Below are 26,306 nucleotides of genomic sequence, written 5' to 3'. Positions count from 1 at the left end.
TCACTTCTAAGAGCTTGATGAGGTTCTCAAAGTGAGTATCACAGCAAAATGCTTTTGCTTCCAGCAGGGAATAAGGAGCTGTTTTGAAATACGCCAGAGCATTTTGTTCTTCTTAAAAATGTCTGCCTTCCCACCATCACCCTGTTACCAATATGAGACTGAAATAAAATAACAGGCCAATACCACTGATGAACATAGATGCAAAAATCCTCAACAAAATTCTATCAAGCTGAATCCAACAATACATTAAAAGGTGATTAAGTGGGTTTAATCTCACAGATTTAAGGATTTTTTAGCATCCCTAAATCAATCAATGTGGTACAACATATTAACAAATTGAAGAGTAGAAATCATTATGATCATCTCAGTAGATGCAAAAAAAGCTTTTGCTAAAATCCAGCATCCATTTATGATAAAAAAAAATGCTCTTCACAAAGTGGGCATAGAGGAAACCTACCTCAACATAATAAAGGCAACATATGACAAACCCATAACTAACATCATACGCAACGGTGAAAATCTGAAAGCATTTCCTCTAATATAAGGAACAAGACAAGGGTGTCCATTCTTGCCATTTTTATTCAGCATAGTTTTGGAAGTCCTAGCTATAGCAGTCAGAGAAGAAAAAGGAATCCAATCTGGAAAAGAAGTAAAACAGTCAATGTTTGCAGGTGACATCATAGTATACATAGAGAAAGATGCTACCAGAAAACTACTAGAGTCCATCAGTGAATTTGATAAAGTTGCAGCATACACAGTTAATACACAGAAATCTATTGCTTTTCCATCCACTGACAATGAAAAATCAGAAAGAGAAATTAAAGAAACAATCCCATTTATCATTGCATCAAAAATAATACCTTGGAATAAATCTGCCTAAGGAGGCAAAAGACCTATACTCTGAACAGCATAAGGCACTGACAAAAGAAATCAAAGATGACACAAGCAGATGGAAAGATACACCATGTTCTCGGATTGGAAGAGTCAATATTGTCAAAATGACTGTGCTTCCCAAGGCAATCTGCAGATTCAGTGCGGTTCTTATCAAATTACCAGTAACATTTTTCACAGAACTAGAATCAAAATTTTTTAATTTGCATTTTGATACAAAAGACCCTGAATAGACAAAGCAATCTTGAAAAAGAAAAATGGAGCTGTAGGAATCAGGCACCTTCAGACTATACTATATAGCTACAGTAATCAAGACAATATTGTACTGGCACAGAAACAAAAATAAGGTCAATGATGCAGAAAGGAAAAGTCCAGAGACAGTCTCATGCACCTGTGGTCACCTAATCTATGACAAATGAGGCAAGAATATACAGTGGAGAAAAGACAGTCTCTTCAATAAATGTTTCTTGGAAAGCTAACCACTATATGTAAAAGAATGAAATTAAAACACTCCCTAACACTATACACCAAATTAAATTCAAAGTGGATAAAAGATCTAAATGTAGGACGTGACACTATAAAACTCCTAGAGAAAAACATAGGAAAAACACTTTTTGATGTAAATGGGACCTACTTAAATGTAAAAGCTTTTGCACAGCAAAGGAAAGCATAAACAAGAGGAAAAGACAGTCTACAGAATGGGAGAAAATATTTGCAAACAAAGCAATGGACAAAAGATTAATCTCCAAAGTATACAAACAGCTCATGCAGCTTAGTATCAAGACATTTTATCGAAGAAGACATACTGGTGGCCAAGACACATGAAAAAGATGCTCAACATTACTAATTTTATTACAGAAATGCAAATCAAAACTACAATGAGGCATCACCTCACACCAATCAGAATGGCCATCAACAAAAAATCTACAAACGATAAATGCTGGTGAGGGTGCAGAGAAAAGGAAACCCTCTTGCACTGTTGGTGGGAATGTGAATTGATATGCCACTGTGGAGAATAGTAATGTGCTGCTGCTGCTAAGTTGCTTCAGTCGTGTCTGACTCTGTGTGGCTCCTCTGTCCCTGGGATTCTCCGGGCAAGAATGCTGGAGTGGGTTGCCATTTCCTCCTCCAATGTATGCATGCATGCTAAGTCACTTCAGCCATGTCTGACTCTATGGACAGCACCAGGCTCCTCTGTCCACAGGATTCAGGATTCTGAAGAATATTGGAGTGGGTTGCCATTTCCTTCTCCCGAACAGTAATGTAGTTTCCTTTAAAAAGCTAAAAATGGAACTACCATATGACCCACTACCAATCCCACTACTGGACATATAACTGAGAAAGCCATAATCGAAAAAGACGCATGTACCCCAGGGTTCACTGAAGCACTGTTTACCATAACCAGGGTACGGAAAAAACCTAAATTTCCATTGACAGATGAATGGATAAAGAAGATGTGGTACATATATATAATGGAATTTTAATCAACCGTAAAAAGAATGAAATTGGGTCCTTTGTAGAGATGTGGACGGACCTAGAGTATATCATACAAAGTGAAATAAGTTAGAGGAAAACAAATATCATATAGTGACACATATATGTGGAGTCTAGAGAAATGGTACTGATGCACCTGTTTGCAGGGCAGAAGAGAAACGCAGATGCAGAGAACATGTGAACACAGTCGGGGAGGGGGAGAGTGCGATGAACTGAGAAGTTAAGTTTGACATAAATACACCATCGTGTGTAAAATGGTTAGGTAGTGGGAACATGATGTATAGAACACCACAGCTTGGTGTTCTGTGATGACTTGGATGGTGGAATGTGAGGGAAGGAAGATCAAGAGGGAGGGTATATATGTATACAGATAGCTGATTCACTTCATTGTACAGCAGAGATTAACACAACATTGGAAAGCAATTATACTTCAGTTAAAAAAAGAAAGAATGAAATAATGCTACTTGCAGCAACACAGATGGACCTGGAGATTATCATACTAAGTGAGTGATGTAAGTCAGAGAAAGACAGATCTCATATATCACTTATGTGTAGAATCTAAAAAATGATACAAATGAACGTATTTATGAAACAGAAAGGAACTCACAGACATAGAAAAGAAACTTATGGTTTTCAAATGCGATAGTAGTGGGGGGGATAGATTAGTAGTTTGAGATTAACATTTACATAACTATTATATATAAAATAAACTACAAGGATCTACAGTATAGCACAGGAAACTCTACTCAATATCTTGTAATAACCAATAATATAAAATAATCTGAAAAAAATACATTATGTGTATCACTGAGTCATTTTGTTGTACAAAATTATAGAGTAACTATAATTCAATTTTTAAAAAGAGGGTGAAAGTGAAAGTCGCTCAGTCATGTCCAGCTCTTTGCAACCCCATGGACTGTAGCCTGCCAGGCTCCTCTGTCCATGGAATTCTCTAAGCAAGAATAATGGAATGGGTTGCCATTCCCTTCTCCAGGGCATCTTCCCGACCCAGGGATCAAACCTAGGTCTTCTGCTTTGCAGGCAGATTCTTTACTGTCTGAGCCACCAGGGAAGCCCATCAAAGAGGGTAGTGGCATTTTAGCTTACCCTGATCATATCTCAACTTCCCAACTCAGCAGAAGCTTTGAAGACAATCAGCTGCATCCCTGTTACAGGAACCTAATACTAGAGAAGAACAGATCTTGTACTCAAAGAACCATAGCTGTTTTGACCTCTCTGATGGTTCTCTGAAAGGTTAGTTTGTTTTTTTTTTTTTTTAGTTTTTTATTTTTTAAATTTTAAAATCTTTAATTCTTACATTCATTCCCAAACATGAACCCCCCTCCCACCTCCCTCCCCATAACATCTTTCTGGGTCATCCCCATGCACCAGCCCCAAGCATGCTGCATCCTGCATCAGACATAGACTGGCGATTCAATTCACATGATAGTATACATGTTAGAATGTCATTCTCCCAAATCATCCCACCCTCTCCTTCTCCCTCTGAGTCCAAAAGTCCGTTATACACATCTGTGTCTCTTTCCCTGTCTTGCATACAGGGTCGTCATTGCCATCTTCCTAAATTCCATATATATGTGTTAGTATACTGTATTGGTGTTTTTCTTTCTGGCTTACTTCACTCTGTATAATCGGCTCCAGTTTCATCCATCTCATCAGAACTGATTCAAATGAATTCTTTTTAACAGCTGAGTAATACTCCATTGTGTATATGTACCACAGCTTTCTTATCCATTCATCTGCTGATGGACATCTAGGTTGTTTCCATGTCCTGGCTATTATAAACAGTGCTGCGATGAACATTGGGGTACATGTGTCTCTTTCAATTCTGGTTTCCTCGGTGTGTATGCCCAGAAGTGGGATTGCTGGGTCATAAGGTAGTTCTATTTGCAATTTTTTAAGGAATCTCCACACTGTTCTCCATAGTGGCTGTACTAGTTTGCATTCCCACCAACAGTGTAGGAGGGTTCCCTTTTCTCCACACCCTCTCCAGCATTTATTGCTTGCAGATTTTTGGATCGCAGCCATTCTGACTGGTGTGAAGTGGTACCTCATTGTGGTTTTGAAAGGTTAGTTTTAAGAGTTTGTCCTACTTTTGCCTAACTCGGAATTGTCCCAGAGCTAAGGAGGTTACCTGGGGATAATTGTCAAAAACAATTTGAAGGCAAATGTATTAATTCATGATACCTGGTGCAAGGAGGGCATGGCAAGCCACTCCAGTATTCTTGCCTGGAGAATCCCCATGGATAGAGGAGCCTGGCGGGCAACAGTCCATGGGGTTGTAAAGAGTTGGACTTGACTGAGCGACTAAGCACAGCACACAAGTACAAGGATATACAACTAGGATAAATAATTGACTAATAAAAACTTGCAGGGAAAGGTTGAGGATTAAGATGCTTTGGGAAACAAAGGCTTTGAAAATCTCCCACATACTTTGAGAAATCTAGAAGGCCACATGTATCTCCAGGGATGGGTACATGATTAGAAAAGACCCAAGACAACCCTGGAGTCTTTTCCCTACCTGACCATCAGGCTTTTATGCAAGCAGGAAGTGAGGGCTAAGACAGTGTTGTAATCTGCCTGACTGTTGGCTTGCCGCAACACAGTCACACAGCTCATCTGCAAATACTAGATTGGGACTTTTTGTTGTTATTATTTATGGTGTTCAAAGAAATCTCTTGGATCACTAGCTGATTCCTAAAATAATGGAATCAAGACTTTAGGGGTCATAATGACCAAGAATATAAACTTTAGAATATTAGTTCAGAAAAGTCACTAAACAAGTATACAACAAGCAAAACCAAACCCTGAGAGGAAAGAGAATCTGATTTCCAGAGTTCCCACATTATAATGCTTAGAATATCTGCTTTTTTAATATGGCATTGATCTTTTTTTTTTTTTGTAACTTTAAACACTTTATTTTGTATTGGGGTATAGCCAGTTAACAATGTGGTGGTAGTTTCAGGTGAACAGTGAAAGGGATCAGCCATACATATACACGTATCCATTTTCCCCCAAACCCCCTTTCCATCCAGACTGGCATGTAACATTGAGGAGAGTTCCATGTGCTATACAGTAGGTCTTTGTTGATTATCCTTTTTAAATATAGGAGTGTGTTCTTAAGGAAAAGTTGCAAGGCAAGCAAAGAAAAAGAAAATTGGCCCATACTTTGAGGGAGGAGGAATTATAGAAAGTGTCCTTGGGGAAGCCCAGACATTGGCCTTCCTAGACAAAGACTTTAAAAATTTTTAATGTACTCAGAGAGGTAAAGGAAACCATGTGGATGATATCTAACCAACTGGAAGAGGTTAATAATGAGATTAAAAAAAATTTAAAGGAACTAATAAATTTTGTATCTGTAAAGTACAAAAATTGAAATGAAAAATTACTTGAAGGGTTCATCAGGTTATTTGAGCAGGTAGAAGAAAGAATTGGTGACCTTGAAAACTATCAATTGAGATTTTCTATAGAAGAGAAAGAAAAACGAATGGGTAAAAGTCAGAGACCTGTGGGACACTACCTAGCATACCAACATAAACATAAGGGGCATCCCAGAAGGAGAGCAGAGAGAGCAAAGGGCAGAGGACATTTGAAGAAATATATCTGAAAATTTTCCAAATTTAATGAAGCATATGAATCTGCAGATCCAGGAAGTTCAACAAACTCAAAGTAGAAGAAATGCAGAGATCCACCTTATGACACATAATCAAGCACTGGGAGCTAATGACAAAGAAAATCTTAAAAGAGAAATAATTCTCCATATATAAAATATCTGTAGTATAATAACAGTTTATTTCTGTAGGAAAATATGAAGGTCAGAAGCTAGTAGGATAAACATATTCAGTTTCCTGGTAGAAGAAAACAAATTGTCAACCAAAAATTCTATACTTGGCAAAATTTCAAAAATGAAGGAGAAATTCATACATTTTCTGATAAACAAAAGCCAAGTGTTTGTCACTAGTAGACCTGCACTTCAAGATGCACTAAAGGAAATCTTCAGTCTGAGATTGAAAAAAAAAATGTAGACAGTAACCTGAATACACGCAAAGAAATAAAAAACACTATAGAAATAACTAGTGTAAATGTAGTGTTTTTGTAACTTCTCATTTTTCCTATTTGAATTAAAAGTCAACTGCACAAAATAATAATTATAAACCTATGTTTATGGGCACACTGTGTAAATCTGTAATTTATAATTTTAGCATAAAGGATAAGTGCTATATTGTTGTTTAGTCGCTAAGTCGTGACTGACCCTTTTGCGATCCCATGGACTATACTCCATCAGGCCCCTCTGTCCATTGGATTTCCCAGCCAAGTATACTGAAGTGGATTACGATTTCCTTCTCCAAGGGATCTTCATGACCCAGGAACTGAACCCAAATCTTCTGCTTGGCTGGCATCTTCTTTACCACTGAGCCACCTGGCAAGTCAAATACTATACAGGAACACTTTTGTATACTACGGAAACTAAGCTGATATTAATTCTAGCTAGATTGTTATGAAATAAGATGTTGATTATAATTTAGGTCACCTACAAAGAAAATAAATAACTAAACAAATATATATGTACGTATATATGCGTGAGGAAATGAGAATGGAATGAAGATGGTACATTTAACACAAGATAAAGCGGTAATGAAGGAAATGGGGGACAAAAGAGAGATTACATAAAATAGCAAAATGGCAGAAGTAAATCTGTCCTTCTTAGTAATTATGTTAAATATAGGTGCATTAAAGACTCCAGTGCTTCCCTGGTGGCTCAGACAGTAAAGAATCTGTTTGCAATACAGGAAACTTGAGTTTGATCCCTGGATCAGGAAGATTCCCTGGATAAGGGAATGGCAACACACTCCAGTGTTCTTTCCTGGGAAATCCCATGGACAGAGGAGCCAGGCAGGCTAGAGTCCATGGGGTCACAAAGAGTCAGACACAACTGAGTGACTCACACTTTCACTTCAAAGACTCCAGTGAAACATACAGGTTGGCAGAATGAATTTTTTTTTAAATGATTCGACTATATGCTATCTATAAGGGAATCACTTAATATATAAGAACCCAGCTGGCTTAATGTGAAATGAAAGAAACAGATACTTCATGAGAAGAATAACCTCTGCAAGATAATGTAGCTAAACTGTATTAATATAATACAACATATACATTAAGACCAAAATTGTACAATAAAAGAAGAAGGACATTTTGTAGTGATGAAAGAATGAATCCATCAAAAATATGTAACAATTACAAACATATATGCCTGTGAGAAAGCCACAAAATACATGAAGGGAAAACTGACAGAATTGAGGGGAGAAATAGGCTGTTCATCAGTAATAGTTGGAGATTAAAGCAACTGAAACTCTATACTTTACTGGTAGAAGTACAAATTGGAATGACCCATTTGATAAATATTTTGTAAATTAGGGTTAAGCAGGTGCTTGTCATATAGCTCAGCAATCCTACTTCTGTATTTATCTAAGAGAAATTAAGACATTTATCCATGCAGTGATTTGTCTACAAATGTTCATAGTAGGTAGTAGCCCCAGATTGGAAAGTAAAATATCCAAATGGTAGTGGATAAACAAATTATGGTATCCAAAGAATGGAACACTGTAAAGCAGTGGAAAGGAATAAACTAATAATATATTCAACATTATGAGAGACTCTCAAGAGATTTATTCTAAATGAATTAATTCAGACACAAGAGAGTATGTATGATTGTACTGATTTGATATTCATAAAGCTTTAGGGGTAGAAAGTAGATAGCTGGTTGCTAGGAACGAAAGGGTAGGGGAAGGGGAAAGAGAGTTACTGCAAAAACAAATGAGAAAACTTTGTTGGTGGTAGAAATGCTTTATATCATGATTATGGTTTCATTTACATTGTAGGCCCAATTGTGAAAGCTCATCAAAATTATAGGTTTAAAACTTCAAGTATTTGTTGTATGCAAATTATACTTCAATAAAGCTGACTCAAGAATGAAAAAAATTATAAAGACAAAAAATGAACATTTTGGAACCAAAGCATGGGGGTGGGGCAGAAAATATTTGAAGTAACGAGTTTTGGGGGGGTTTTTTTGAGTAAGAAAAATGGAAATAAACTATTTGAAATTTGTGACAGTGAGAAAATGAAACTTATGGGGATATAGTTTAAAAAAATTACTCAGAATGAAATTATAGCCTTAAGTTACATTATCAGTTGAAGTAGAAATGATCTAAACAACTCAAGGATTAGAACAGTGTTCATATCTCCTTCCTGGAAAATGGTATGGATTTATTTATTTTTATTTAACAAATACACATACGGCACTTAAAATGTACTTTATCTTTATAAAGATAAAAACAAGTTAAATAGAAGTTGATATGATCTAATTCTTTGAGCATATTGGTAACAAAAGAGCCTATGAAAAGGCTAGCCAAAAAAATGGAGTAGATAAATAACCCACATTATGGCTGAGAAAAAATAGAATCGTGATAACAAGGAGACTGAAAGTGAGTAAACATAGTATACAACGTGACACTAATTTAAAATATTAATAAAGTGAGTCATTATCTTAAAAAGTAAATAATCAGAATTGTAATACTCAGTCTTATCTCTCATTATTCCCATCTTTTAACCTTTTGCTCCAAGCAAAGGGATCTGCACACGGTTCCCTTAATGTAACTTGTGTTTCCCTTTGTGTCTTCATTATTGCTCACTTCTCTCTCCTGTTAATGGCATTTTCTTTTCGTGTATTCAGATACTACCTATCTTTCAAGCAGGTACACTTCCCATTGCCTTGAGGAAACTCCCCCTGGCATCTTAGGTGGTAATAAGCACTTGTGACAGTTAACATCTGTTACCTACTCAGCTTTGAGAATTATGTGCCTTTTAATGCTGTATTTTCCTCTTCCTTGTGGAGTATAAATATCTTGAGTAGCTCCGCTATGTATATACCTCATCCCTGCTATATATAACTCTTATTATCCCCCATATTCTATCTTGTTTAGTTTATACAGAGTATGAACTTTGGAAATAAGTATTTAATTGATTGTTAAAAGTGAATCAAGACAAGATTCAAGTTAGGAAGAAGTGCTTAACTACCATTTCATGTAGAGTTAGGATATCTTTGGATAGTATTATAATTTACTAGTTAAGTGTGCACAAATGGGAGAATGTATTCAGTCTTTTCCACTTGAAGCCTCAGATGAAGAAATGTGTTGATACAATAGACAACTTCTTAAGCCTCAATTTCTTTTCTGTAAAATGAGGAAAAGACATATTTTTTAAGATTTCACAAGACAGTGAGTGTATAGCTCCTGGCATGTGTGCTTGGAATGCATTGAACCCTACATAATTGCAGTTTTTCCTGCCTTCATATGAGGTCACAGTTGCAAGTACAGTGTGGATATTTCCCCATTTTGATATGCCTTAATATTTTGGCTGAGAGCAATGAGCACATTGAGAGTGTCCCTGGCTCAGGCGGTAAAGAATCTGCTGGCAATGCAAGAGACTTGACTTCAATCGCTGGATTGGGAAGATCCCCTGGAGAAGGGAATGGCAACCCACTCTATCATTCTTGCCTGTAGATGGACAGAGGAGCCTGATGGGCTACAGTCCATGGGGTCACAGAGTTGGACATGACAAAGTGACTAACACTCACTTTCAGTGAGTGCATCATAGAATCTGCCTGCAATGCGGAAGACCCAGGTTCAATCCCTGGATCAGGAAGATCCCCTGGAGAAGGGAATGGCAACCCACTCCAGTATTCTTGCCTGGGAAATCCTGTGTGCAGAGGAGCCTGGCAGGCTATAGTACATGGGGTTGCAAAGAGTTGGACATGACTGAGTGATTATCAGTTTCACTTTCAATGTGTACATGTAGGTTGAAACATACATAATTTAATGTTTAATTCTAATTTAGTTATTTCTTCATTCCCAAGCATAACCTATGCTAGATTGACTTTTTCTCTCATTAGGCCTGTTGTAATTTGCATCTTTCAGGTTTTTATGAAGCAGTTGTTATTTTTTTTCACCAGTCATCGCTGTCTGGATTGGTGTACATTGTAATTAGTTCTTTCACAGATCACTAATTAGAGACTAAACCCTTGGATGAATGGTCAAAATTTAAATGTTGACCTCTGAAAAGAGAAATTGAAAAATTAAACCATTGTTAATATATTGTCGAAGTGACATTTGCTGATTGTTGACCTATTGATGGCTCTTAAGTGCTGGAACATGCAAGCCGGAGCATAGTTGAACAATGACAGAGAAGTGTTATTAGATTTTTGCAGGCTTTTGGCATTTAGTCAGTATAGACAACAAAAGCAGAACAAAACGAATCTTTGAGTATCTGATCATCATTTCCACTGCCTTTTAAAATTACTTCCAGACTTCAATGACTGTTCTTTACACAGAAGAACTGTACCAAGAATGTTCAAACTACCACACAATTGCACTCATTTCACCTGCTAGTAAGGTAATGCTCAGAATCCTTCTGGCTAGGCTTCAGCAGTATGTGAATCAAAAAATTCCAGATGTACAATCTGGGTTTAGAAAAGGCAGAGGAACCAGACATCAAATTGCCAACATCTATTGGATCATAGAAAAAGCAAGGAAACTCAAAAACCATCTACTTCTGCTTCATTGACCCTCTAAAGCCTTTGACTGTGTGGATCACAACAAACTGGAAAATTCTGAAAGAGGTGGGAATACCTGTCTTACTTGTCTCCTGAGAAACCTGTATACAGGTCAAGAAGCAACAGTTAGAACAGGACCTGGAACAACAAACAGATTCACAATTGGGAAAGGAGTACATCAAGGCTGCATATTGTCACCCGGCTTATTTAACTTTATGCAGACACATCATTGGAAATGCTGGACTGGATGAATCACAAGCTAGAATCAAGATTGCCAGGAGAAATAACTATAGCCTTACATATGCAGGTGATACCACCCTAAGAGCAGAAAGCAAAGAGGAGCTAAAGAGCCTCTTGATAAAGATGAAAGAGGAGAGTGAAAAAGCTGTCTTAAAACTCAGCATTCAAAAAACGAAGATCATGGCATCCAGTCCCATCACTTCATGGCAAATAGATAGAGAAACAATGGGGAAAGTGGCAGATTTTATTTTCTTGGGCTCCAAAATCACTGTGGATAGTGACTGCAGCCTCAGAATGAAAAGACTCTTGCTCCTTGGTAAGTGTCTCCTTGGAAAAACTGTATCAAACCTAGATGCCATATTAAAAATCAGAGACATCACTGTGCCAACAAAGGTCCATATAGTCAAAGCAATGGTTTTTCCAGTAGTCATGTACAGATGTGAAAGTTGGACCATAAAGAAGGCTGAGCACAGAAGAACTGATGCTTTTTAATTGTGCTGTTAGAGAAGACTTTTGAGAGTCCCCTGGACTTCAAGGAGATCAAACCAGTCAATCTTGAAGGAAATCAACCCTAAATATTCACTGGAAGGACTGATGCTGAAGCTCCAGTACTTTGGCCACCTGATGCAAAGAGCCAGCTCTTTGGAAAAGACTTTCATGCTGGGAAAGATTGAGGGCAGAAGAAGGGGGCATCAGAGGATGAGACGGTTGGATGGCATCACCAACTCAATGGACATGTGTTTTTGCAAACTCTGGGAGATGGTGAAGGACAGGGAAGTCTTGCGTGCTGCAGTCCGTGGGGTCACAAAGACTTGGACGTGACTTAGCAACTGAACAACAACAACAGTAATTTTGCATTGAATACCTCTTGAGGTACATTGATATTCAGCCATCTCAGCCACCTTGTAGAAACTTAATATGGTTTCAAGTTTAATTATGATTTTCATTTTTTGAAAAATAAGCACCATTCTGTACCAAATCCCTAACTCAGAAATGTTTTTATGATTTTCTATCCTATGAGGAAATATGTATTTTTCAATCTTTTTGGATCACATTTATAGTATTGTAAAGAAGCAGTGTCAGAAATGGAATTGTTAAAAATCAGCATAGTAATATTCTTAATACTGGGAGGGGAAAAACATAGCCAAAGTTTTGTTTTGGTATAAAAATTAGCAACAAAATAGCTAACAGTGATAAAACTCTTCTCTCTCCAGGGCCAAGGAATATGAGAGTTTATTGGAAGCAAAAACTTTTGGTTCGGACTCACCCTATAAAGCAAAGTGAGTATTTTAGCCTATATTTTTTTATTTGTCTCTTTAGTCTCTGCCTATAACAAAAGTTTACCTGAACCATTATCGTTCGCTTGTGGTTGTAGACATTTGTATCTGATGTCTAGGATTTTATTCTCCTAACACCATATATCCAACTGGGGACGATTTTGCCAGAGGTCATTTGTCTGCATCTGGGGATATGTGATAATATTTTTGTTATCACAGATTGGAAAAACTGGTGCAGCTGCCATCGAGTGAGTAGAGGCCAGGGATGCCATTACACTTTTTCCAGTGCGTGAGATAGTCCTCTGCAGCAAAGGAGTATCTCATTCAAAACATCAGTAGTGCTGAGGTAGAGAAACCCTACTGAACAAAGCAAGTTTCGCCAGGGCTGTACTGATTCTTACTCTGAGGAGATCTCATTCAGGATTGTTGCAGAGGCCACTTGACAGATAAGGATTTAGACTCCACCATTGGGTGTAAGTGTAATTTCTAGGTATACTAGCTAAAGAAACAAAAACATCATCATTTTGTTTGTCTCAAATAGACTGCCAATAGCGGTGCAGCGAGAGAAGGGTACTCATATAATACTGCTGTTGGGAGTGCAGATCAGTATAGTCTTACTGGAAGGCCATGTGAATCTGGAGCGCAGGATGTCCACTTTGGTTTTCTTTTACTTTTAAGATCTTTTATTCATTATATATAAGATTAAGTTCCAGTACTTAAAGTTTTATTTTTTAATTATAGTTGTTTACAATGTTATGTTAGTTTCTGATGTACAGAAAAGTAATCCAGTTATACATACATTGTTTTCAGATTATTTTCCATTATAATTTATTAGAAGATACTGAATGTAGTTCCCTGTGCTGTACAGTAGGACATTGTTGTTTATTTTGTATAGTTTGCTGGTCCCAAACTCATCTAATTTATCCCCCTGCTACTTTGGACATCCACTTTAGACTTCATACTGCCCAGTGAAATAATGAAAAATGTGTGCAAATATTTATATACAAAGATAACTATTTTTGTTACTTTCAATAGTGAAAAACTCAAGAAACAACTTACATGCCACAGATGGAGGAATATCTATAAGCAGTGGTTGGTATAGATTATGCAATAGCATTTTAATGTAGCTGTTATTTACATTTGTAATAGAAATATTCTTCCCTGTCAGAACTAAGACACCCAAAAGAAATACTTTATTACAGTGTTGGAGCTATGAGCCATTGTTATTTTAAAAGAAAAACAGAAGTATAAAATATTAAAGGCATTAACAAAATTGTCAAGATTACGATCATACTGTATATCTGTAAAACCCAAGAGAATCAAATGAAGAGCTAGTCAAAACAAGAGAATCAATTCAGTAAAATGGCTGATTTCCAAATTTATGTGACACTGTTAATAATAGGTGAGGTTTATGAACCTTTACCTTATGCCAGGCTCTTTACATGTGTTGACTCATTTATTACTCACATCAACACAGTGAATTTCATGAGGAAACTAAGCCCTAAATAGAGTAAGTAACTTGCCTAAGGTTAGGCAGCAGCATATCTAGGATACGAAAGTAGTAGCTTTTCTTTATGATAATCAGAAAATATAAATATCATTTATAATAGCAATAAAAATAAACTTTTAAGAATAAAGAAATATGAAGGCTCTACAAAAATAAAAGCATAAAATGCTAGGGATATAAAAAAATGACTAATAAAAGTTAAAAGACAAATTATACTCTTGGATAGAAGACAAAGTATAGTAAATTCTCTTTAAATTCTCCTATAAATATGTGATTTCAATAAAAGAACAACCTTCTTAAAGCTAGAGATAGAAGCATTTTTAAAAACATACAGAAAAATAAAATTTCCAGGAAAAATATTTTTTTTATTTTTATTTATTTTTTTTTGTTTTTGTTTTTTTTTTATTTTTAGTTTTTTATTTTTTACATTTTAAAATCTTTAATTCTTACATGCATTCCCAAACATGAACCCCCCTCCCACCTCCCTCCTCATAACATCTTTCTGGGTCATCCCCATGCACCAGCCCCAAGCATGCTGCATCCTGCGTCAGACATAGACTGGCGATTCAATTCACATGATAGTATACATGTTAGAATGTCATTCTCCCAAATCATCCCACCCTCTCCCTCTCCCTCTGAGTCCAAAAGTCCGTTATACACATCTGTGTCTCTTTCCCTGTCTTGCATACAGGGTCGTCATTGCCATCTTCCTAAATTCCATATATATGTGTTAGTATACTGTATTGGTGTTTTTCTTTCTGGCTTACTTCACTCTGTATAATCGGCTCCAGTTTCATCCATCTCATCAGAACTGATTCAAATGAATTCTTTTTAACGGCTGAGTAATACTCCATTGTGTATATGTACCACAGCTTTCTTATCCATTCATCTGCTGATGGACATCTAGGTTGTTTCCATGTCCTGGCTATTATAAACAGTGCTGCGATGAACATTGGGGTACATGTGTCTCTTTCAATTCTGGTTTCCTCGGTGTGTATGCCCAGAAGTGGGATTGCTGGGTCATAAGGTAGTTCTATTTGCAATTTTTTAAGGAATCTCCACACTGTTCTCCATAGTGGCTGTACTAGTTTGCATTCCCACCAACAGTGTAGGAGGGTTCCCTTTTCTCCACACCCTCTCCAGCATTTATTGCTTGCAGATTTTTGGATCGCAGCCATTCTGACTGGTGTGAAGTGGTACCTCATTGTGGTTTTGATTTGCATTTCTCTAATAATGAGTGATGTTGAGCATCTTTTCATGTGTTTGTTAGCCATCCGTGTGTCTTCTTTGGAGAAATGTCTATTTAGTTCTTTGGCCCATTTTTTGATAGGGTCGTTTATTTTTCTGGAGTTGAGCTGCAGAAGTTGCTTGTATATTTTTGAGATTAGTTGTTTGTCAGTTGCTTCATTAGCTATTATTTTCTCCCATTCAGAAGGCTGTCTTTTCACCCTGCTTATATTTTCCTTTGTTGTGCAGAAGCTTTTAATTTTAATTAGATCCCATTTGTTTATTTTTGCTTTTATTTCCAGCATTCTGGGAGGTGGATCATAGAGGATCCTGCTGTGATTTATGTCTGAGAGTGTTTTGCCTATGTTCTCCTCTAGGAGTTTTATAGTTTCTGATCTTACATTTAGATCTTTAATCCATTTTGAGTTTATTTTTGTGTGCGGTGTTAGAAAGTGATCTAGTTTCATTCTTTTACAAGTGGTTGACCAAGAGGGGAAATGAAGTAGGATTCAGCTAACAGGTGGTTAAAATAGTTTTGCATTGGCATGTAAATAGTAATACAAATTAATGAACTCGGTTTTTAAAAACAATCTAGAAATGGATCCAAAATTTGAGGAAATTTAATATATGACACAATATAGTGTTGGCAGAGATGGCCAGAAGTTGCTGAGCCGTTCCTGAAGGCATGGCCCTTTGCAATATAACTTTGCCACCTCTCCATCAACGAGTGGACTCTTATTAACCTTACTCTTGAATTTGGCCTTTTGACTTGTTCTGATCCCTAGTCTACTGCAGAAGCAGTATGTGACTTCTGAGCCTTAGCTTCAGAAGTCTTGAAGCTTTTGCTCACAACTTTGCTTTCTTGTTCCCCTCTGACTGCCATGTAAGGAAGCTTGGGTCAGCGTCCCTGATAACGGATCATTTGGTCATGGTGAATAGCCCTTTTAATATGCTGTTGTTTGGCTTGTTCTGTTGAGGGTTTTTGCATAGTGTTCATCAGTGATAGGGGATATCAGGTCAGATCAGGCCTCTGCTTGTGATGTCTCATTGGCCAAGGGAAGTCACTTTGTCAAGTCCTTAGTCACTGTATGAGGAGACTATTAAGTCATGGCTGTGCATTGGAGAAGGAAATGGCAACCCACTCCAGTGTTCTTGCCTGGAGAATCCCAGGGACGGGGGAGCCTGGTGGGCTGCTGTCTCTGGGGTTGCACAGAGTCAGACACAACTGAAGTGACTTAGCAGCAGCAAGATATACTTCAAGGGGGGACCTTTAATGTAATAGTCTGTTCTACAGCTTTCTCTGGATTCTCCTTTTACTTGACTAACTGCTCTTCTTCATTACCTGTTGCCTCATTGTTTCTTGCCTCTTTGAGCTCTGACATTAGCATGCCTTTGTCCTGAGAGTTCAGGTAGAGAATTACTCTGTTGGTAATCTTATTTATTTTCATGGCTTTAAACAACTAGTATCCAGATGGACTTTAAATTCATGTCTCTAATCCAGACCTGTCCCCAGAACTCCGTTATACAATATCCAGCTTTCATGTTAGCATTTCCACTTGGATGTCTCTCTGTTCACTTGAATGCCTCAGGTGAACATGTGTCAAGGTCAACTCCTAAAATTTGTTTCCAAAACTTACCCCTCCTATTTCTGTTTATCTTAAGAAATCGCAGGTCCATCCTTACATTAAGTCATCTAAAACTTTAGAGTCATCCTTTTTCTCAAAAAACTTAATTATTGTAACTGATTGAAATAGGTAATGAGATGAAAGGACATATCTCCTTATAAAATTATTCTATTTAATAAATGAAAAGGACTTTCTCCAGTTTCCCTTCCCCCTTCCAGAAAAATTCAGTCCTATTATTGTTAGATGAGAGCACCACCACGCAGCCGTCTGCATGGGCTGGGTGACTGGATGCAGCGGGGGCAGAGGGGTGGCTCTCAGAGCCTGAGTGGACCAAGGAGGGGCGGCCTGGAGTGAAGGTTCAGAGCCGAGCAGAGTACGGGAGCTTCCGTGTGGGGCAGGACACCATGGCCTGGCGTGGGGAATCAGAGCCCAGTGAGGAGGGCAGAGCCATGGACTGTCATGGGAGGGGACAGTCAGGGGAGCCTCGTAAAGGCTGTGAAACCCATGCATGGGTGAGAAGAGCAGAGGAGACCGGTGTGGGCAGTCAGAGCCACGCAGGCAGATAATAGTGTGCATAAACAAAGATGGGTGATGCGTTAGGTGGGTATGTCAGGATATGTATGGGTGATGTGTTGTTCACATAAGTAAATATATTAAGGACGTTGGAAGACATATTGCTCTCTGTTAGAGAAGAGAGTTAAAAATTAGACTCAAGGAGAACAGAAAATCCTGCAGTGATGAATTGGAATTGTGGATATAAGTTTTAACTTGTATTTTCCAACATATATGTAGAAATAAATATAGATGTAAACTGTAGGGATACACACACACACACATGACCTTGGAACAATGCAGAGTGGGGTTTAGAGGTACTGACCCTCTGAGAAGTCAAAAATCTGCCTATAACTTTTACAGTCAACCCTTCTCCTCTGAGGTTTTACATTCATGAATTCAACCAACCATGAATCCTGTGGTACACACATAGTGTAAAACATCTGTATAAATGGACCTATACAGTTCAAAGCCCTGTTGCTCGGGCATCATCTTTTTGTATATCTAATTACATATATTTTATATTTATTTATATAAAATAATGTACACACATTTTCTAGATCTTTCCACTATGGGTAAGGGCCTGGGAACAGCAGCACCTTGATAGCATTGAGCACATCAGTATGAAGTGTGAGGATGACATAGTTCCCTGAAAGGGTAGATGGGTTCTTTATTCACAAGAAAGGATGCTGGAGGCAACAATGCAAGATGTTCCATATGGGAAGCAATATATGCACACTGGCTTTTTTCATTTTATATGAGGATTTCTTAAACTCTTACATTTAGAAATACAGGCTTAGGCATATAATTTAAAAATGGAAGGGGAACCTGTAGCCTTAAATTTAAACTGTGTACCTCTCAAATAGAGAAGGTTTAAAAGAAAAAACGGAAGTTAATAATTTATGTCTTCCTGCCCATCACACTAAAGAACAATGTTATTTCCTAACATGGACCTAGTTTCCCTTCTTACACTAGTAAATCTTCCCAATGACCCTAATGAACCTCCCCAAACTCTATTGTGATAAAAGATAGGGTTCCTTACAGAGGAGCTGTTACATTTCACATTCACCAGTAACAGATTTGAACTGAGAATTGTTAAAATGTGTTCAAATTTTGAGAAGAAAATATCTGACCTTAAAAAATTCTCCACAAAGCCATTTACCTGTCAGATACCTCTCATGTTCTGGGGTAGGAATTACGAAGCCTTTAGTTTTTCTTTTCATGCTAGAAAAATTATCTGCCAGAATTTACACAAATAGCAGTTTCTGTATTAAAAAACTGCACCCTCTAAACAGCTCCTGTTCTTGCCCTGTAAGGCAACTATAACTTTCAGGAATTGAGTCCTGTGACATTCAATCATTATTTATAGTATGAATCAAAATCGAGTGCTTTTTTTTCTTGAGAGGAGCTATGTTATTTGTGGTACTTGGTGGAGGCCAGGAATGAAGCAGAGGTTTAGCTCATGTTACCACAGCATCCCCTTCATTTGGCATTCTTCCTTGAAGGGTAGGTTCATATGAGTCCCAGATTTGATTTACCTCAGGGTGAAATATGAGCCTCTTGTATTCTGTGAATTAAAATGGTCCTTGTGCCTCTCTAAATACCCCTGGTTTTCAGTGGAATGTGAGCATTCTTGGTAAGAGTACTGCTAGATTCATATGCATCTGTTGCCGTGGCTGGATATTTAGTTACATGGTGTGCAGGCTTTATTCAGCCAAGAGCTGAAGTGGCTACTTATCTGTCACACAATGGAGTTTGCTGCCAGTATTCGTCCACATGATAAGGTCAGTTACTTTAATCGGATGGGACTCTAGCCCACATTCGATTAGGAGGAAAAGGACTATGTTGCTCTTAGTCTATTTTTGTATTTTTTGATATTCTCGAAATGTTAGATTGAGACTTTCTGTCAGCAAGTAGTAATAAGAGTTGATTATTTATTGATTATTTATTCAATGTCTACTTTAGTGAATGATGTTAGGTACATTACATTAATTATCTCTAATCTTCAGAAGCTCTGAAGAAAAAAATATATGTATATATAATCTCCACTTTTAAGTTGAAGAAATTGAGATTGAGTATTTAAATAACCTCCCCACAGTTTACATAAAGCCAGAATTTAAGCACAGGTATTTCTGATTTTAGAGTTTGTATTTGTTCTATGACTTATCAAAGTAAACTCCATATGGATAGTTTAGATTTAAATTGGAGTTCACAAGTGCCTTTTGAACTGCAGTTGGTATTGTATTCTTTGAGGAATTAAAGATTTTTATATAAATAGATGAAATTGTGTTCTAGGATATTATTCATTTGTGAATAAAATTTTCTTATTGAATTGACTAGATGGTGTGGAGATAAAGCATGAAATCTGAAGATGAAAGGCATAGGTTCCTAGTTCCAATAGTGCATTTACTAGCCATGAAGCCTTGGGAAAGTCACTTCATCTTCCTACGCCCTAGCATTCAAACAGGGATGGATAATGTTTTTCAGAGGACAAATAAGATCATATACATGGAAGTATTTCGTAACGTAGAGATTATGGAAATTATTAAGATTAGTATAAAGAAGAAATTTCTTCTTAGACTATGTATCAGTACTTCTAGAGTGTACTTATGTAGCGGTGCTATGGATAAGATGGTGAATGGTTCCACAACAGCCCTCTCTCATAAGGGTGATGTTGTGCTTCTGCACGGTTCAGTATGATAGCTTCTAGCCACACATGGCTGTTTAACTTATTAAAATTAAGTTAAATTAGTTCTTCATACCAAAGCTCCTTCACTCTAGGGCCTGTGAGCCACAACTACTGAGCATGTGTGCTGCATGTATTAAAGTCCTAGAGACCCTGCTTAGGAAAAGGAGTACGTCAAGGCTGTATACTATCACCCTGCTTATTTAACTTATATGCAGAGTACATCATGAGAAACGCTGGGCTGGAAGAAGCACAAGCTGGAATCAAGATTGCCGGGAGAAATATCAATAGCCTCAGATATGCAGATGACACTACCCTTATGGCAGAAAGTGAAGAGGAACTAAAAAGCCTCTTGATGAAAGTGAAAGAGGAGAGTGAAAAAGTTGGCTTAAAGCTCAACATTCAGAAAACGAAGATCTTGGCATCCGGTCCTGCCACTTCATGGAAAATAGAAGGGGAAACAGTGGAAACAGTGTCAGACTTTATTTTGGGGGGCTCCAAAATCACTGCAGATGGTGACGGCAGCCATGAAATTAAAAGATGCTTACTCCTTGGAAGAAAAGTTATGACCAACCTAGATAGCATATTGAAAAGCAGAGACATTACTTTGCCAGCAAAGGTCCGACTAGTCAAGGCTATGGTTTTTCCAGTGGTCATGTGAGAGTTGGACTGTGAAGAAAGCTGAGCACCAAAGAATTGATGCTTTTGAACTGTGGTGTTGGAGAAGACTCTTGAGAGTCCCTTGGACTGCAAGGAGATCCAACCAGTCCATCCTAAAGGAGATCAGCCCTGGGATTTCTCTGGAAGGAATGATGCTAAAGCTGAAACTCCTGTACTTTGGCCACCTCATGCGAAGAGTTGACTCGTTGGAAAAGATTCTGATGCTGGGAGGGATTGGGGGCAGGAGGAGAAGGGGGCGATCCAGGGTGAGATGGCTGGATTGCATCACTGACTCAATGGACGTGAGTCTGGGTGAACTCCGGGAGTTGGTGATGGACAAGGAGGCCTGTTGTGCTATGATTCATGGGGTTGCAAAGAGTTGGACACGACTGAGTGACTGAACTGAACTGAGAGACCCTGCTTAGAAACGAGAACCCACCACAAGGAGAAGCTACCGCAACTAGAGAGTAGCCCCCACTTGCTGCCACTAGAGGAAGCCTACACGCAGCAATGAAGACCCTGTACAACCAAAAATAAATGAAATAAAATGGTTAATTTTTTTCTTAAGTCCTGCATTCATACTAACTGTCTTTCAAGTACACAATAGGTACATTTGGTCAATAGCCACGAGGTTGTACATAATAGGTATGGAACATTCCCGTCATTACCAAAAATCCTGTTGTCAATCTCTGCATGAGAGAGACTTGTGATAGTGACTTGAAGGAATAGATCAGAGAAAGCAGTGTTTGAGCTAGGAACTTAGGGAAGAATAGGATTTTTCTGGAGGTGGGGCAAGTGTTTCAGAAGGAATTAATAAAAGAGCATTTGCAAAGACACTGAAACAGGGAAAGCAGGATTTAGATCCAGAAAGACCTCATGCATATAGAGCCAGTGTGGTAAGATTAGCCCTACATGGGAGGAATCCGTCTTCCTTGATTGTAATAGGAAAAATAAAGGAGAGTGTGGATGAAATGCTCACATGCCTATAGATTTTCGGCAGAAAGTGAGGATTTCCTTGTTCCAGTAGCTTCCATTTTCTCTATGAAATGTAAAACCTTCTTACATGAAAGCAAGGGGGAGAAGGAAAAGAGTGAAATTATGAGGAGATGGAGCAATATGTGAAGTCTTTGTGGAAGAGTGCAAGAGTGAGCAGACTTGGACAAACTTATTAGTAAGATTCTGAAGCCATAGTCATACCAGTCTTTTGTATGGTATTAGTTTATCTCAGTATCAGAAATGGAAACAGCTGGCAGATGTTCACTAATCCAGCTAAATTAATGTTTGCAAGACACCGAGAGGGATGCCTGGCCCACTAAATAATTGTTGGTGATTGTTACCCTAACTGGGGGTTAGCTGTAGGAGTAACAGAACAACAGAGAAGGAATGTACCACACGTTTACAAGGAAGTGATTATAATGAGGGCCAGTGGAACCAGTCATAGGTAAAAATGGAAGTAGGGTAACAGGGAAATGGCATATAGGGGGAAAGTGGAGAGATCTAGGATGGTGTCTGGTGAGTGTCTGTTGGTAGGATGCTCAGGCGAGTAACAGGATAGGAGGAGAAGATTGCTCAAAGAATGAGGTCTGTGAAACAGAAGAAGTAAAGAATCCTATGAAATATGTGTTATTTTTGTGCGTGCTAAGTCACTTCAGTAGTGTCTAAGTCTTTGCGACCCCATGGACTGTAGCCCGCCAGGCTCCTCTGTCCATGGGATTTTCCAGGCAAAAATACTGGAATGGATTGCCATGCCCTCCTCCAGGGGATCTTCCCAACCCAGGACTGAACCCACATCTCTTATGTCTCCTGCATTGGCAGGCGGGCTTTTTACCACTAGAGCCACCTAGGAAGCCCCAAGTGTGTTACGTGTTATTCTTGGTGAAAAGCAAGTAAAAACAAATGCTCTGTTGTCTAAATGACATCAGCAGTGACAGGAAATCCCCAAATTGCTTATAAACTGGAACATGGGGAATTTGACATTCTGAGAATTTACAGTGCTTATAATTACCCTAAAGATTTACATCAAAATATGAAAACCTGCTCAGGCTCCTCTCCTCATTTTCTCTGCCATCATACTCTGACCTTTCCCCATCATCAGGTCTGTTCTAGTGTAAGAGGAACGCAGAAACTGATGGCAGGAACTGCTCCAGCTGATCCTGTGGACGGACAGTACTGTCCTCTAGGTCTGTTTCGTGTCACAAAGACTAGATTGGTGTTTGTGAATATAGAGTAATACCGGCCTTAGGAGTGGTTAGTTTTTCTTTTCCTTAGGTACTCTATGAAGCAGCTTCTAATATAATAATGAAAGTAACATTTGTTTAACAGTGTTCTGGAAAATGAAATATTGTAGCCTAATTCATTCATGTCATTCTTCTCTTTTATTTTGTATCCAAGGCTTCAGCGTTTAGCCAAAGATCTTCTAAAACAACTACAAGCACAAGACAGTGGCTCATGGGCAAACAATAAGGTTTCTGCTTTAGATCGGACCCTTGGTGAGGTCGCTAGAATATTGGAAAAAGAGGTATGTAATTAATCTCTGGCCTCTGGCTATAATCTGTATGTTTCTTTCTCATTATGACGGGCCATGGTACTACAAGGCAAACTAAGTATATGTGTTTCTCTGGTGTTTTCAAAAGCCAGTCAACCATTGGTGGATATTTTTTTCTTTTTGTTAGTATGATATTGAAATTGTTTTTAGTTGTGTTAACTGAAGTCCTCTGTGGCAAAAATATATTCTTTACATTGTAGTTTTCTCAGTCATATTTTTCCTAACATGACATTCTATTTTAAATAGAATCAGAGTAATAAAGATATACAGTTTAAGGGCAGAAGATATAAGACTTTGAATTATAAAGCTCATAAATCACAGATTTTCACAAAACACCAGTTTCCTTCCTGTTTCCAATAGAAGATTTGATAGTTTTCTTTAATGACTTATAGTCATTAAATGTTTCAGTGACCGTTTAAAAAATCCTTAATGGTTTTAAAAGTATTTATTATTCACTATAGAAAATTTTAAAGGAACAAAGAAGAAGTAAAACTCCCTGTAATATCCAATATTGACATTTGATTGTGTTTTTTCTAATATTTTACTGTACATTTTTATAGTATTTTGTCTTGCTAATTTTATCATAAATATTTTATCATGCCTTATAAATTCTTTTTAACTGAATGAACATATCACAATTTATACAATTTATATCACTTAGGTGGTTTCTAATTTTTTTGTTTAAGATGATGTTCATCTTTGTTTATTAGCTGCAGTTTTTGTTTTCTTGATTTAAACTGTATTGTATTATATTTTATATATATGAAAAAATGTAATAAAAATTACATAAATGCAATGGGTTATGATTTCATGACCAACCCAAGAACTAAGTTGATCCAAGTATATTTATTATTTATAGTTCCCATTGGATTCCTTCCTTACCCTATCCCCCTGCCTCTGCTCCCTTTCAGGAAATACTATATAGAATTAAAGGGGGTATCCTTTCTTTGTTTTATAAAAATAGTGTTATTGATTTATCACATAAATATATATTTAATTAATATATTATTTTGTTTTGCTTGTATTTGGCCTTTATAAAATATTACACTGCAGACTTCTTGATTTTTTTCAATCAAAATTATGGCTCTTAAGTTTTATTTAAGCTTATAAATGTAGCTATTTTTCATTTATTTTCTCTGTTGTATAGTGAGTACTACGTTGTGTTAGTACTACAATTTTTTATATCATTCTCCTGACAATAGATGTTCATTTCAGGATTTGATATGTGTGTGTGTGTGTGTAGACAGGGGTGATTGGAGAGAGGGAGAGAGGTAAGGGGCCGTGCTGCTCAAACAATTTCTGTATTAGAACAATTCAAGAAGAATTTCTCTAAAGCAGGGAAGGAGCCTCAGACTTTAGTCTGCATCAGAATCACCTAGAGGACTTGTTAAAACACCTTGGATTTCTGATTCAGTAGATCTGGAGTGGGTCCCAAGAATTTGTGTTTCCAGTAAGTTCCCAAGTGACATTGATGCTGCTGGTCCAAGGACTATACTTTGAGAGCTTGCTCTATTCTAGGCAATATGCCTCACGGGCAGAATTACTGGGTTTTCAGTCATATGAATAACCAACTTTACAAGACAGTGCTCAGCTGCATTTTGGCGTCAAACAACAACCCCTTTAGGAACTGAAAGCAGCGTACTCACTGTGACATGGCCGCAGAGCCACGTGGAGTCAGTTCTTTTATGTAACATGTCCTTTTCAAAGTGTGAGAGCGTTCAGAAACTGGTAGTTGTCCAGCATGTACTGGATGGAATGTTTAGAGGTTTTATATGCCTTGGGGAAATCTCTAATTATTTTAAAATTACAGATACTGATTATTTTCTTTTTGTTTTTAAAAAAGGATACTTATACTTTGAAATAAAAGGCATTGCTTGAAGATACTACCATGTAAACTTTATCTTACAAATATTGTTTTAGATTGAAGTAGTCACGGAATTTTTTAGGAAAAAGTAAAATGATCTGTGTAAGAAAGGTATTCAGTCTGAAAATCTAGGTAAAGTTATTTCATTCACAAAGGGGCAATTTACCAGAATACCACTGATTCCTTATAATTTGAGGGAGAAAAATGTTGTCTGGCTCCCAGTCTAAATGATCTGTGTCAGGAACCTTGCTGTAAAACTGTCCTCAGAGTATACACTGCAGGACCACCTAAGAGTCTAAACTTACCTACAATAAGATCCTTTTGCAACTTTTAGAACTAAAATCCTTTTTACTTTGCCAAGACAGACACACTTTATGTGAAATCCTGTTCACAGAGTTATACTGACATTTCAGTGTAATTCAGCTGATGGTATTTATGATTTCAGTCTAGGAATTATAAATAACCATTTCTTTTTGTTTGGAAAACTGCCTGGAGTAACAAAATCATTAGCGTCAAAGCCAAGTACCCAGTGAAGAATTTGAAGACAGCCTAGAAGTGACAGGGGTGGGACTGGTGGAACTTGGGCAAGCGCTCACTGAGGAATGGTGAGAGATTAATCTTGAGGTCTTTGTCCTCTTAGTTTAGACCTCAACACGCTGATGCTTTCTGTTACTGCTTCGGCACAGTTTCCCTTAGAAAATTTTTCTGAAGTTCTGAGAACTGTTTTAGGGCTAACGGGTTAAAAGTGTGAAGCACAAAAGTGCTCTGTCACAAAAGAGATTTGGAGACTGAGGAGATCTGGGTATTTTTGTGCTTACCGTGTGACTCACGTTCCTTCTGGCTTCTTAGGTTCTCTGATTCCATTCAGAAATAAAACATTTGTAAGCCTTGCTGTGTGATTATGCTTTTTAACAAACTGCGCCACAAGCCGCTGCTTCAAGTATAGAATCTAATAGGAGATTTTCTCTTCGCAAGGACTAAAGCCACCAAGGAGCACACCCTGACATAATCCTGAACGGTCTCACCTGCCCTCAGAGACTGCAGGGAGAGTGCCTCAGCATGGTACAGAAGGGGTGACCGTAATCCAGCCCTGGAGTAGGCTTGCAGTC

General features: G+C 37.8%; 1 protein-coding gene across 2 annotated transcripts in view; it reads left to right on the top strand.

The window, feature by feature from the left end:
- Window positions 1-26,306, top strand: part of SCAPER (S-phase cyclin A associated protein in the ER) — a 401,024-nt gene that overhangs the window by 167,188 nt on the left and 207,530 nt on the right. For both annotated transcript variants that reach the window (XM_069560135.1, XM_069560134.1), the window contains exons 22-23: window positions 12,469-12,534; window positions 23,180-23,306. In XM_069560135.1, the coding sequence (XP_069416236.1) occupies window positions 12,469-12,534; window positions 23,180-23,306 (193 nt within the window). The remainder of the gene's footprint in view (window positions 1-12,468; window positions 12,535-23,179; window positions 23,307-26,306) is intronic.

This window comes from Ovis canadensis, chromosome 18 (assembly GCF_042477335.2).
Source record: "Ovis canadensis isolate MfBH-ARS-UI-01 breed Bighorn chromosome 18, ARS-UI_OviCan_v2, whole genome shotgun sequence".
Lineage (NCBI taxonomy): Eukaryota > Metazoa > Chordata > Mammalia > Artiodactyla > Bovidae > Ovis > Ovis canadensis.
The sequence above is the reverse complement of the archived record's forward strand: the minus strand, read 5'-3'. Positions and strand labels throughout refer to the sequence as shown.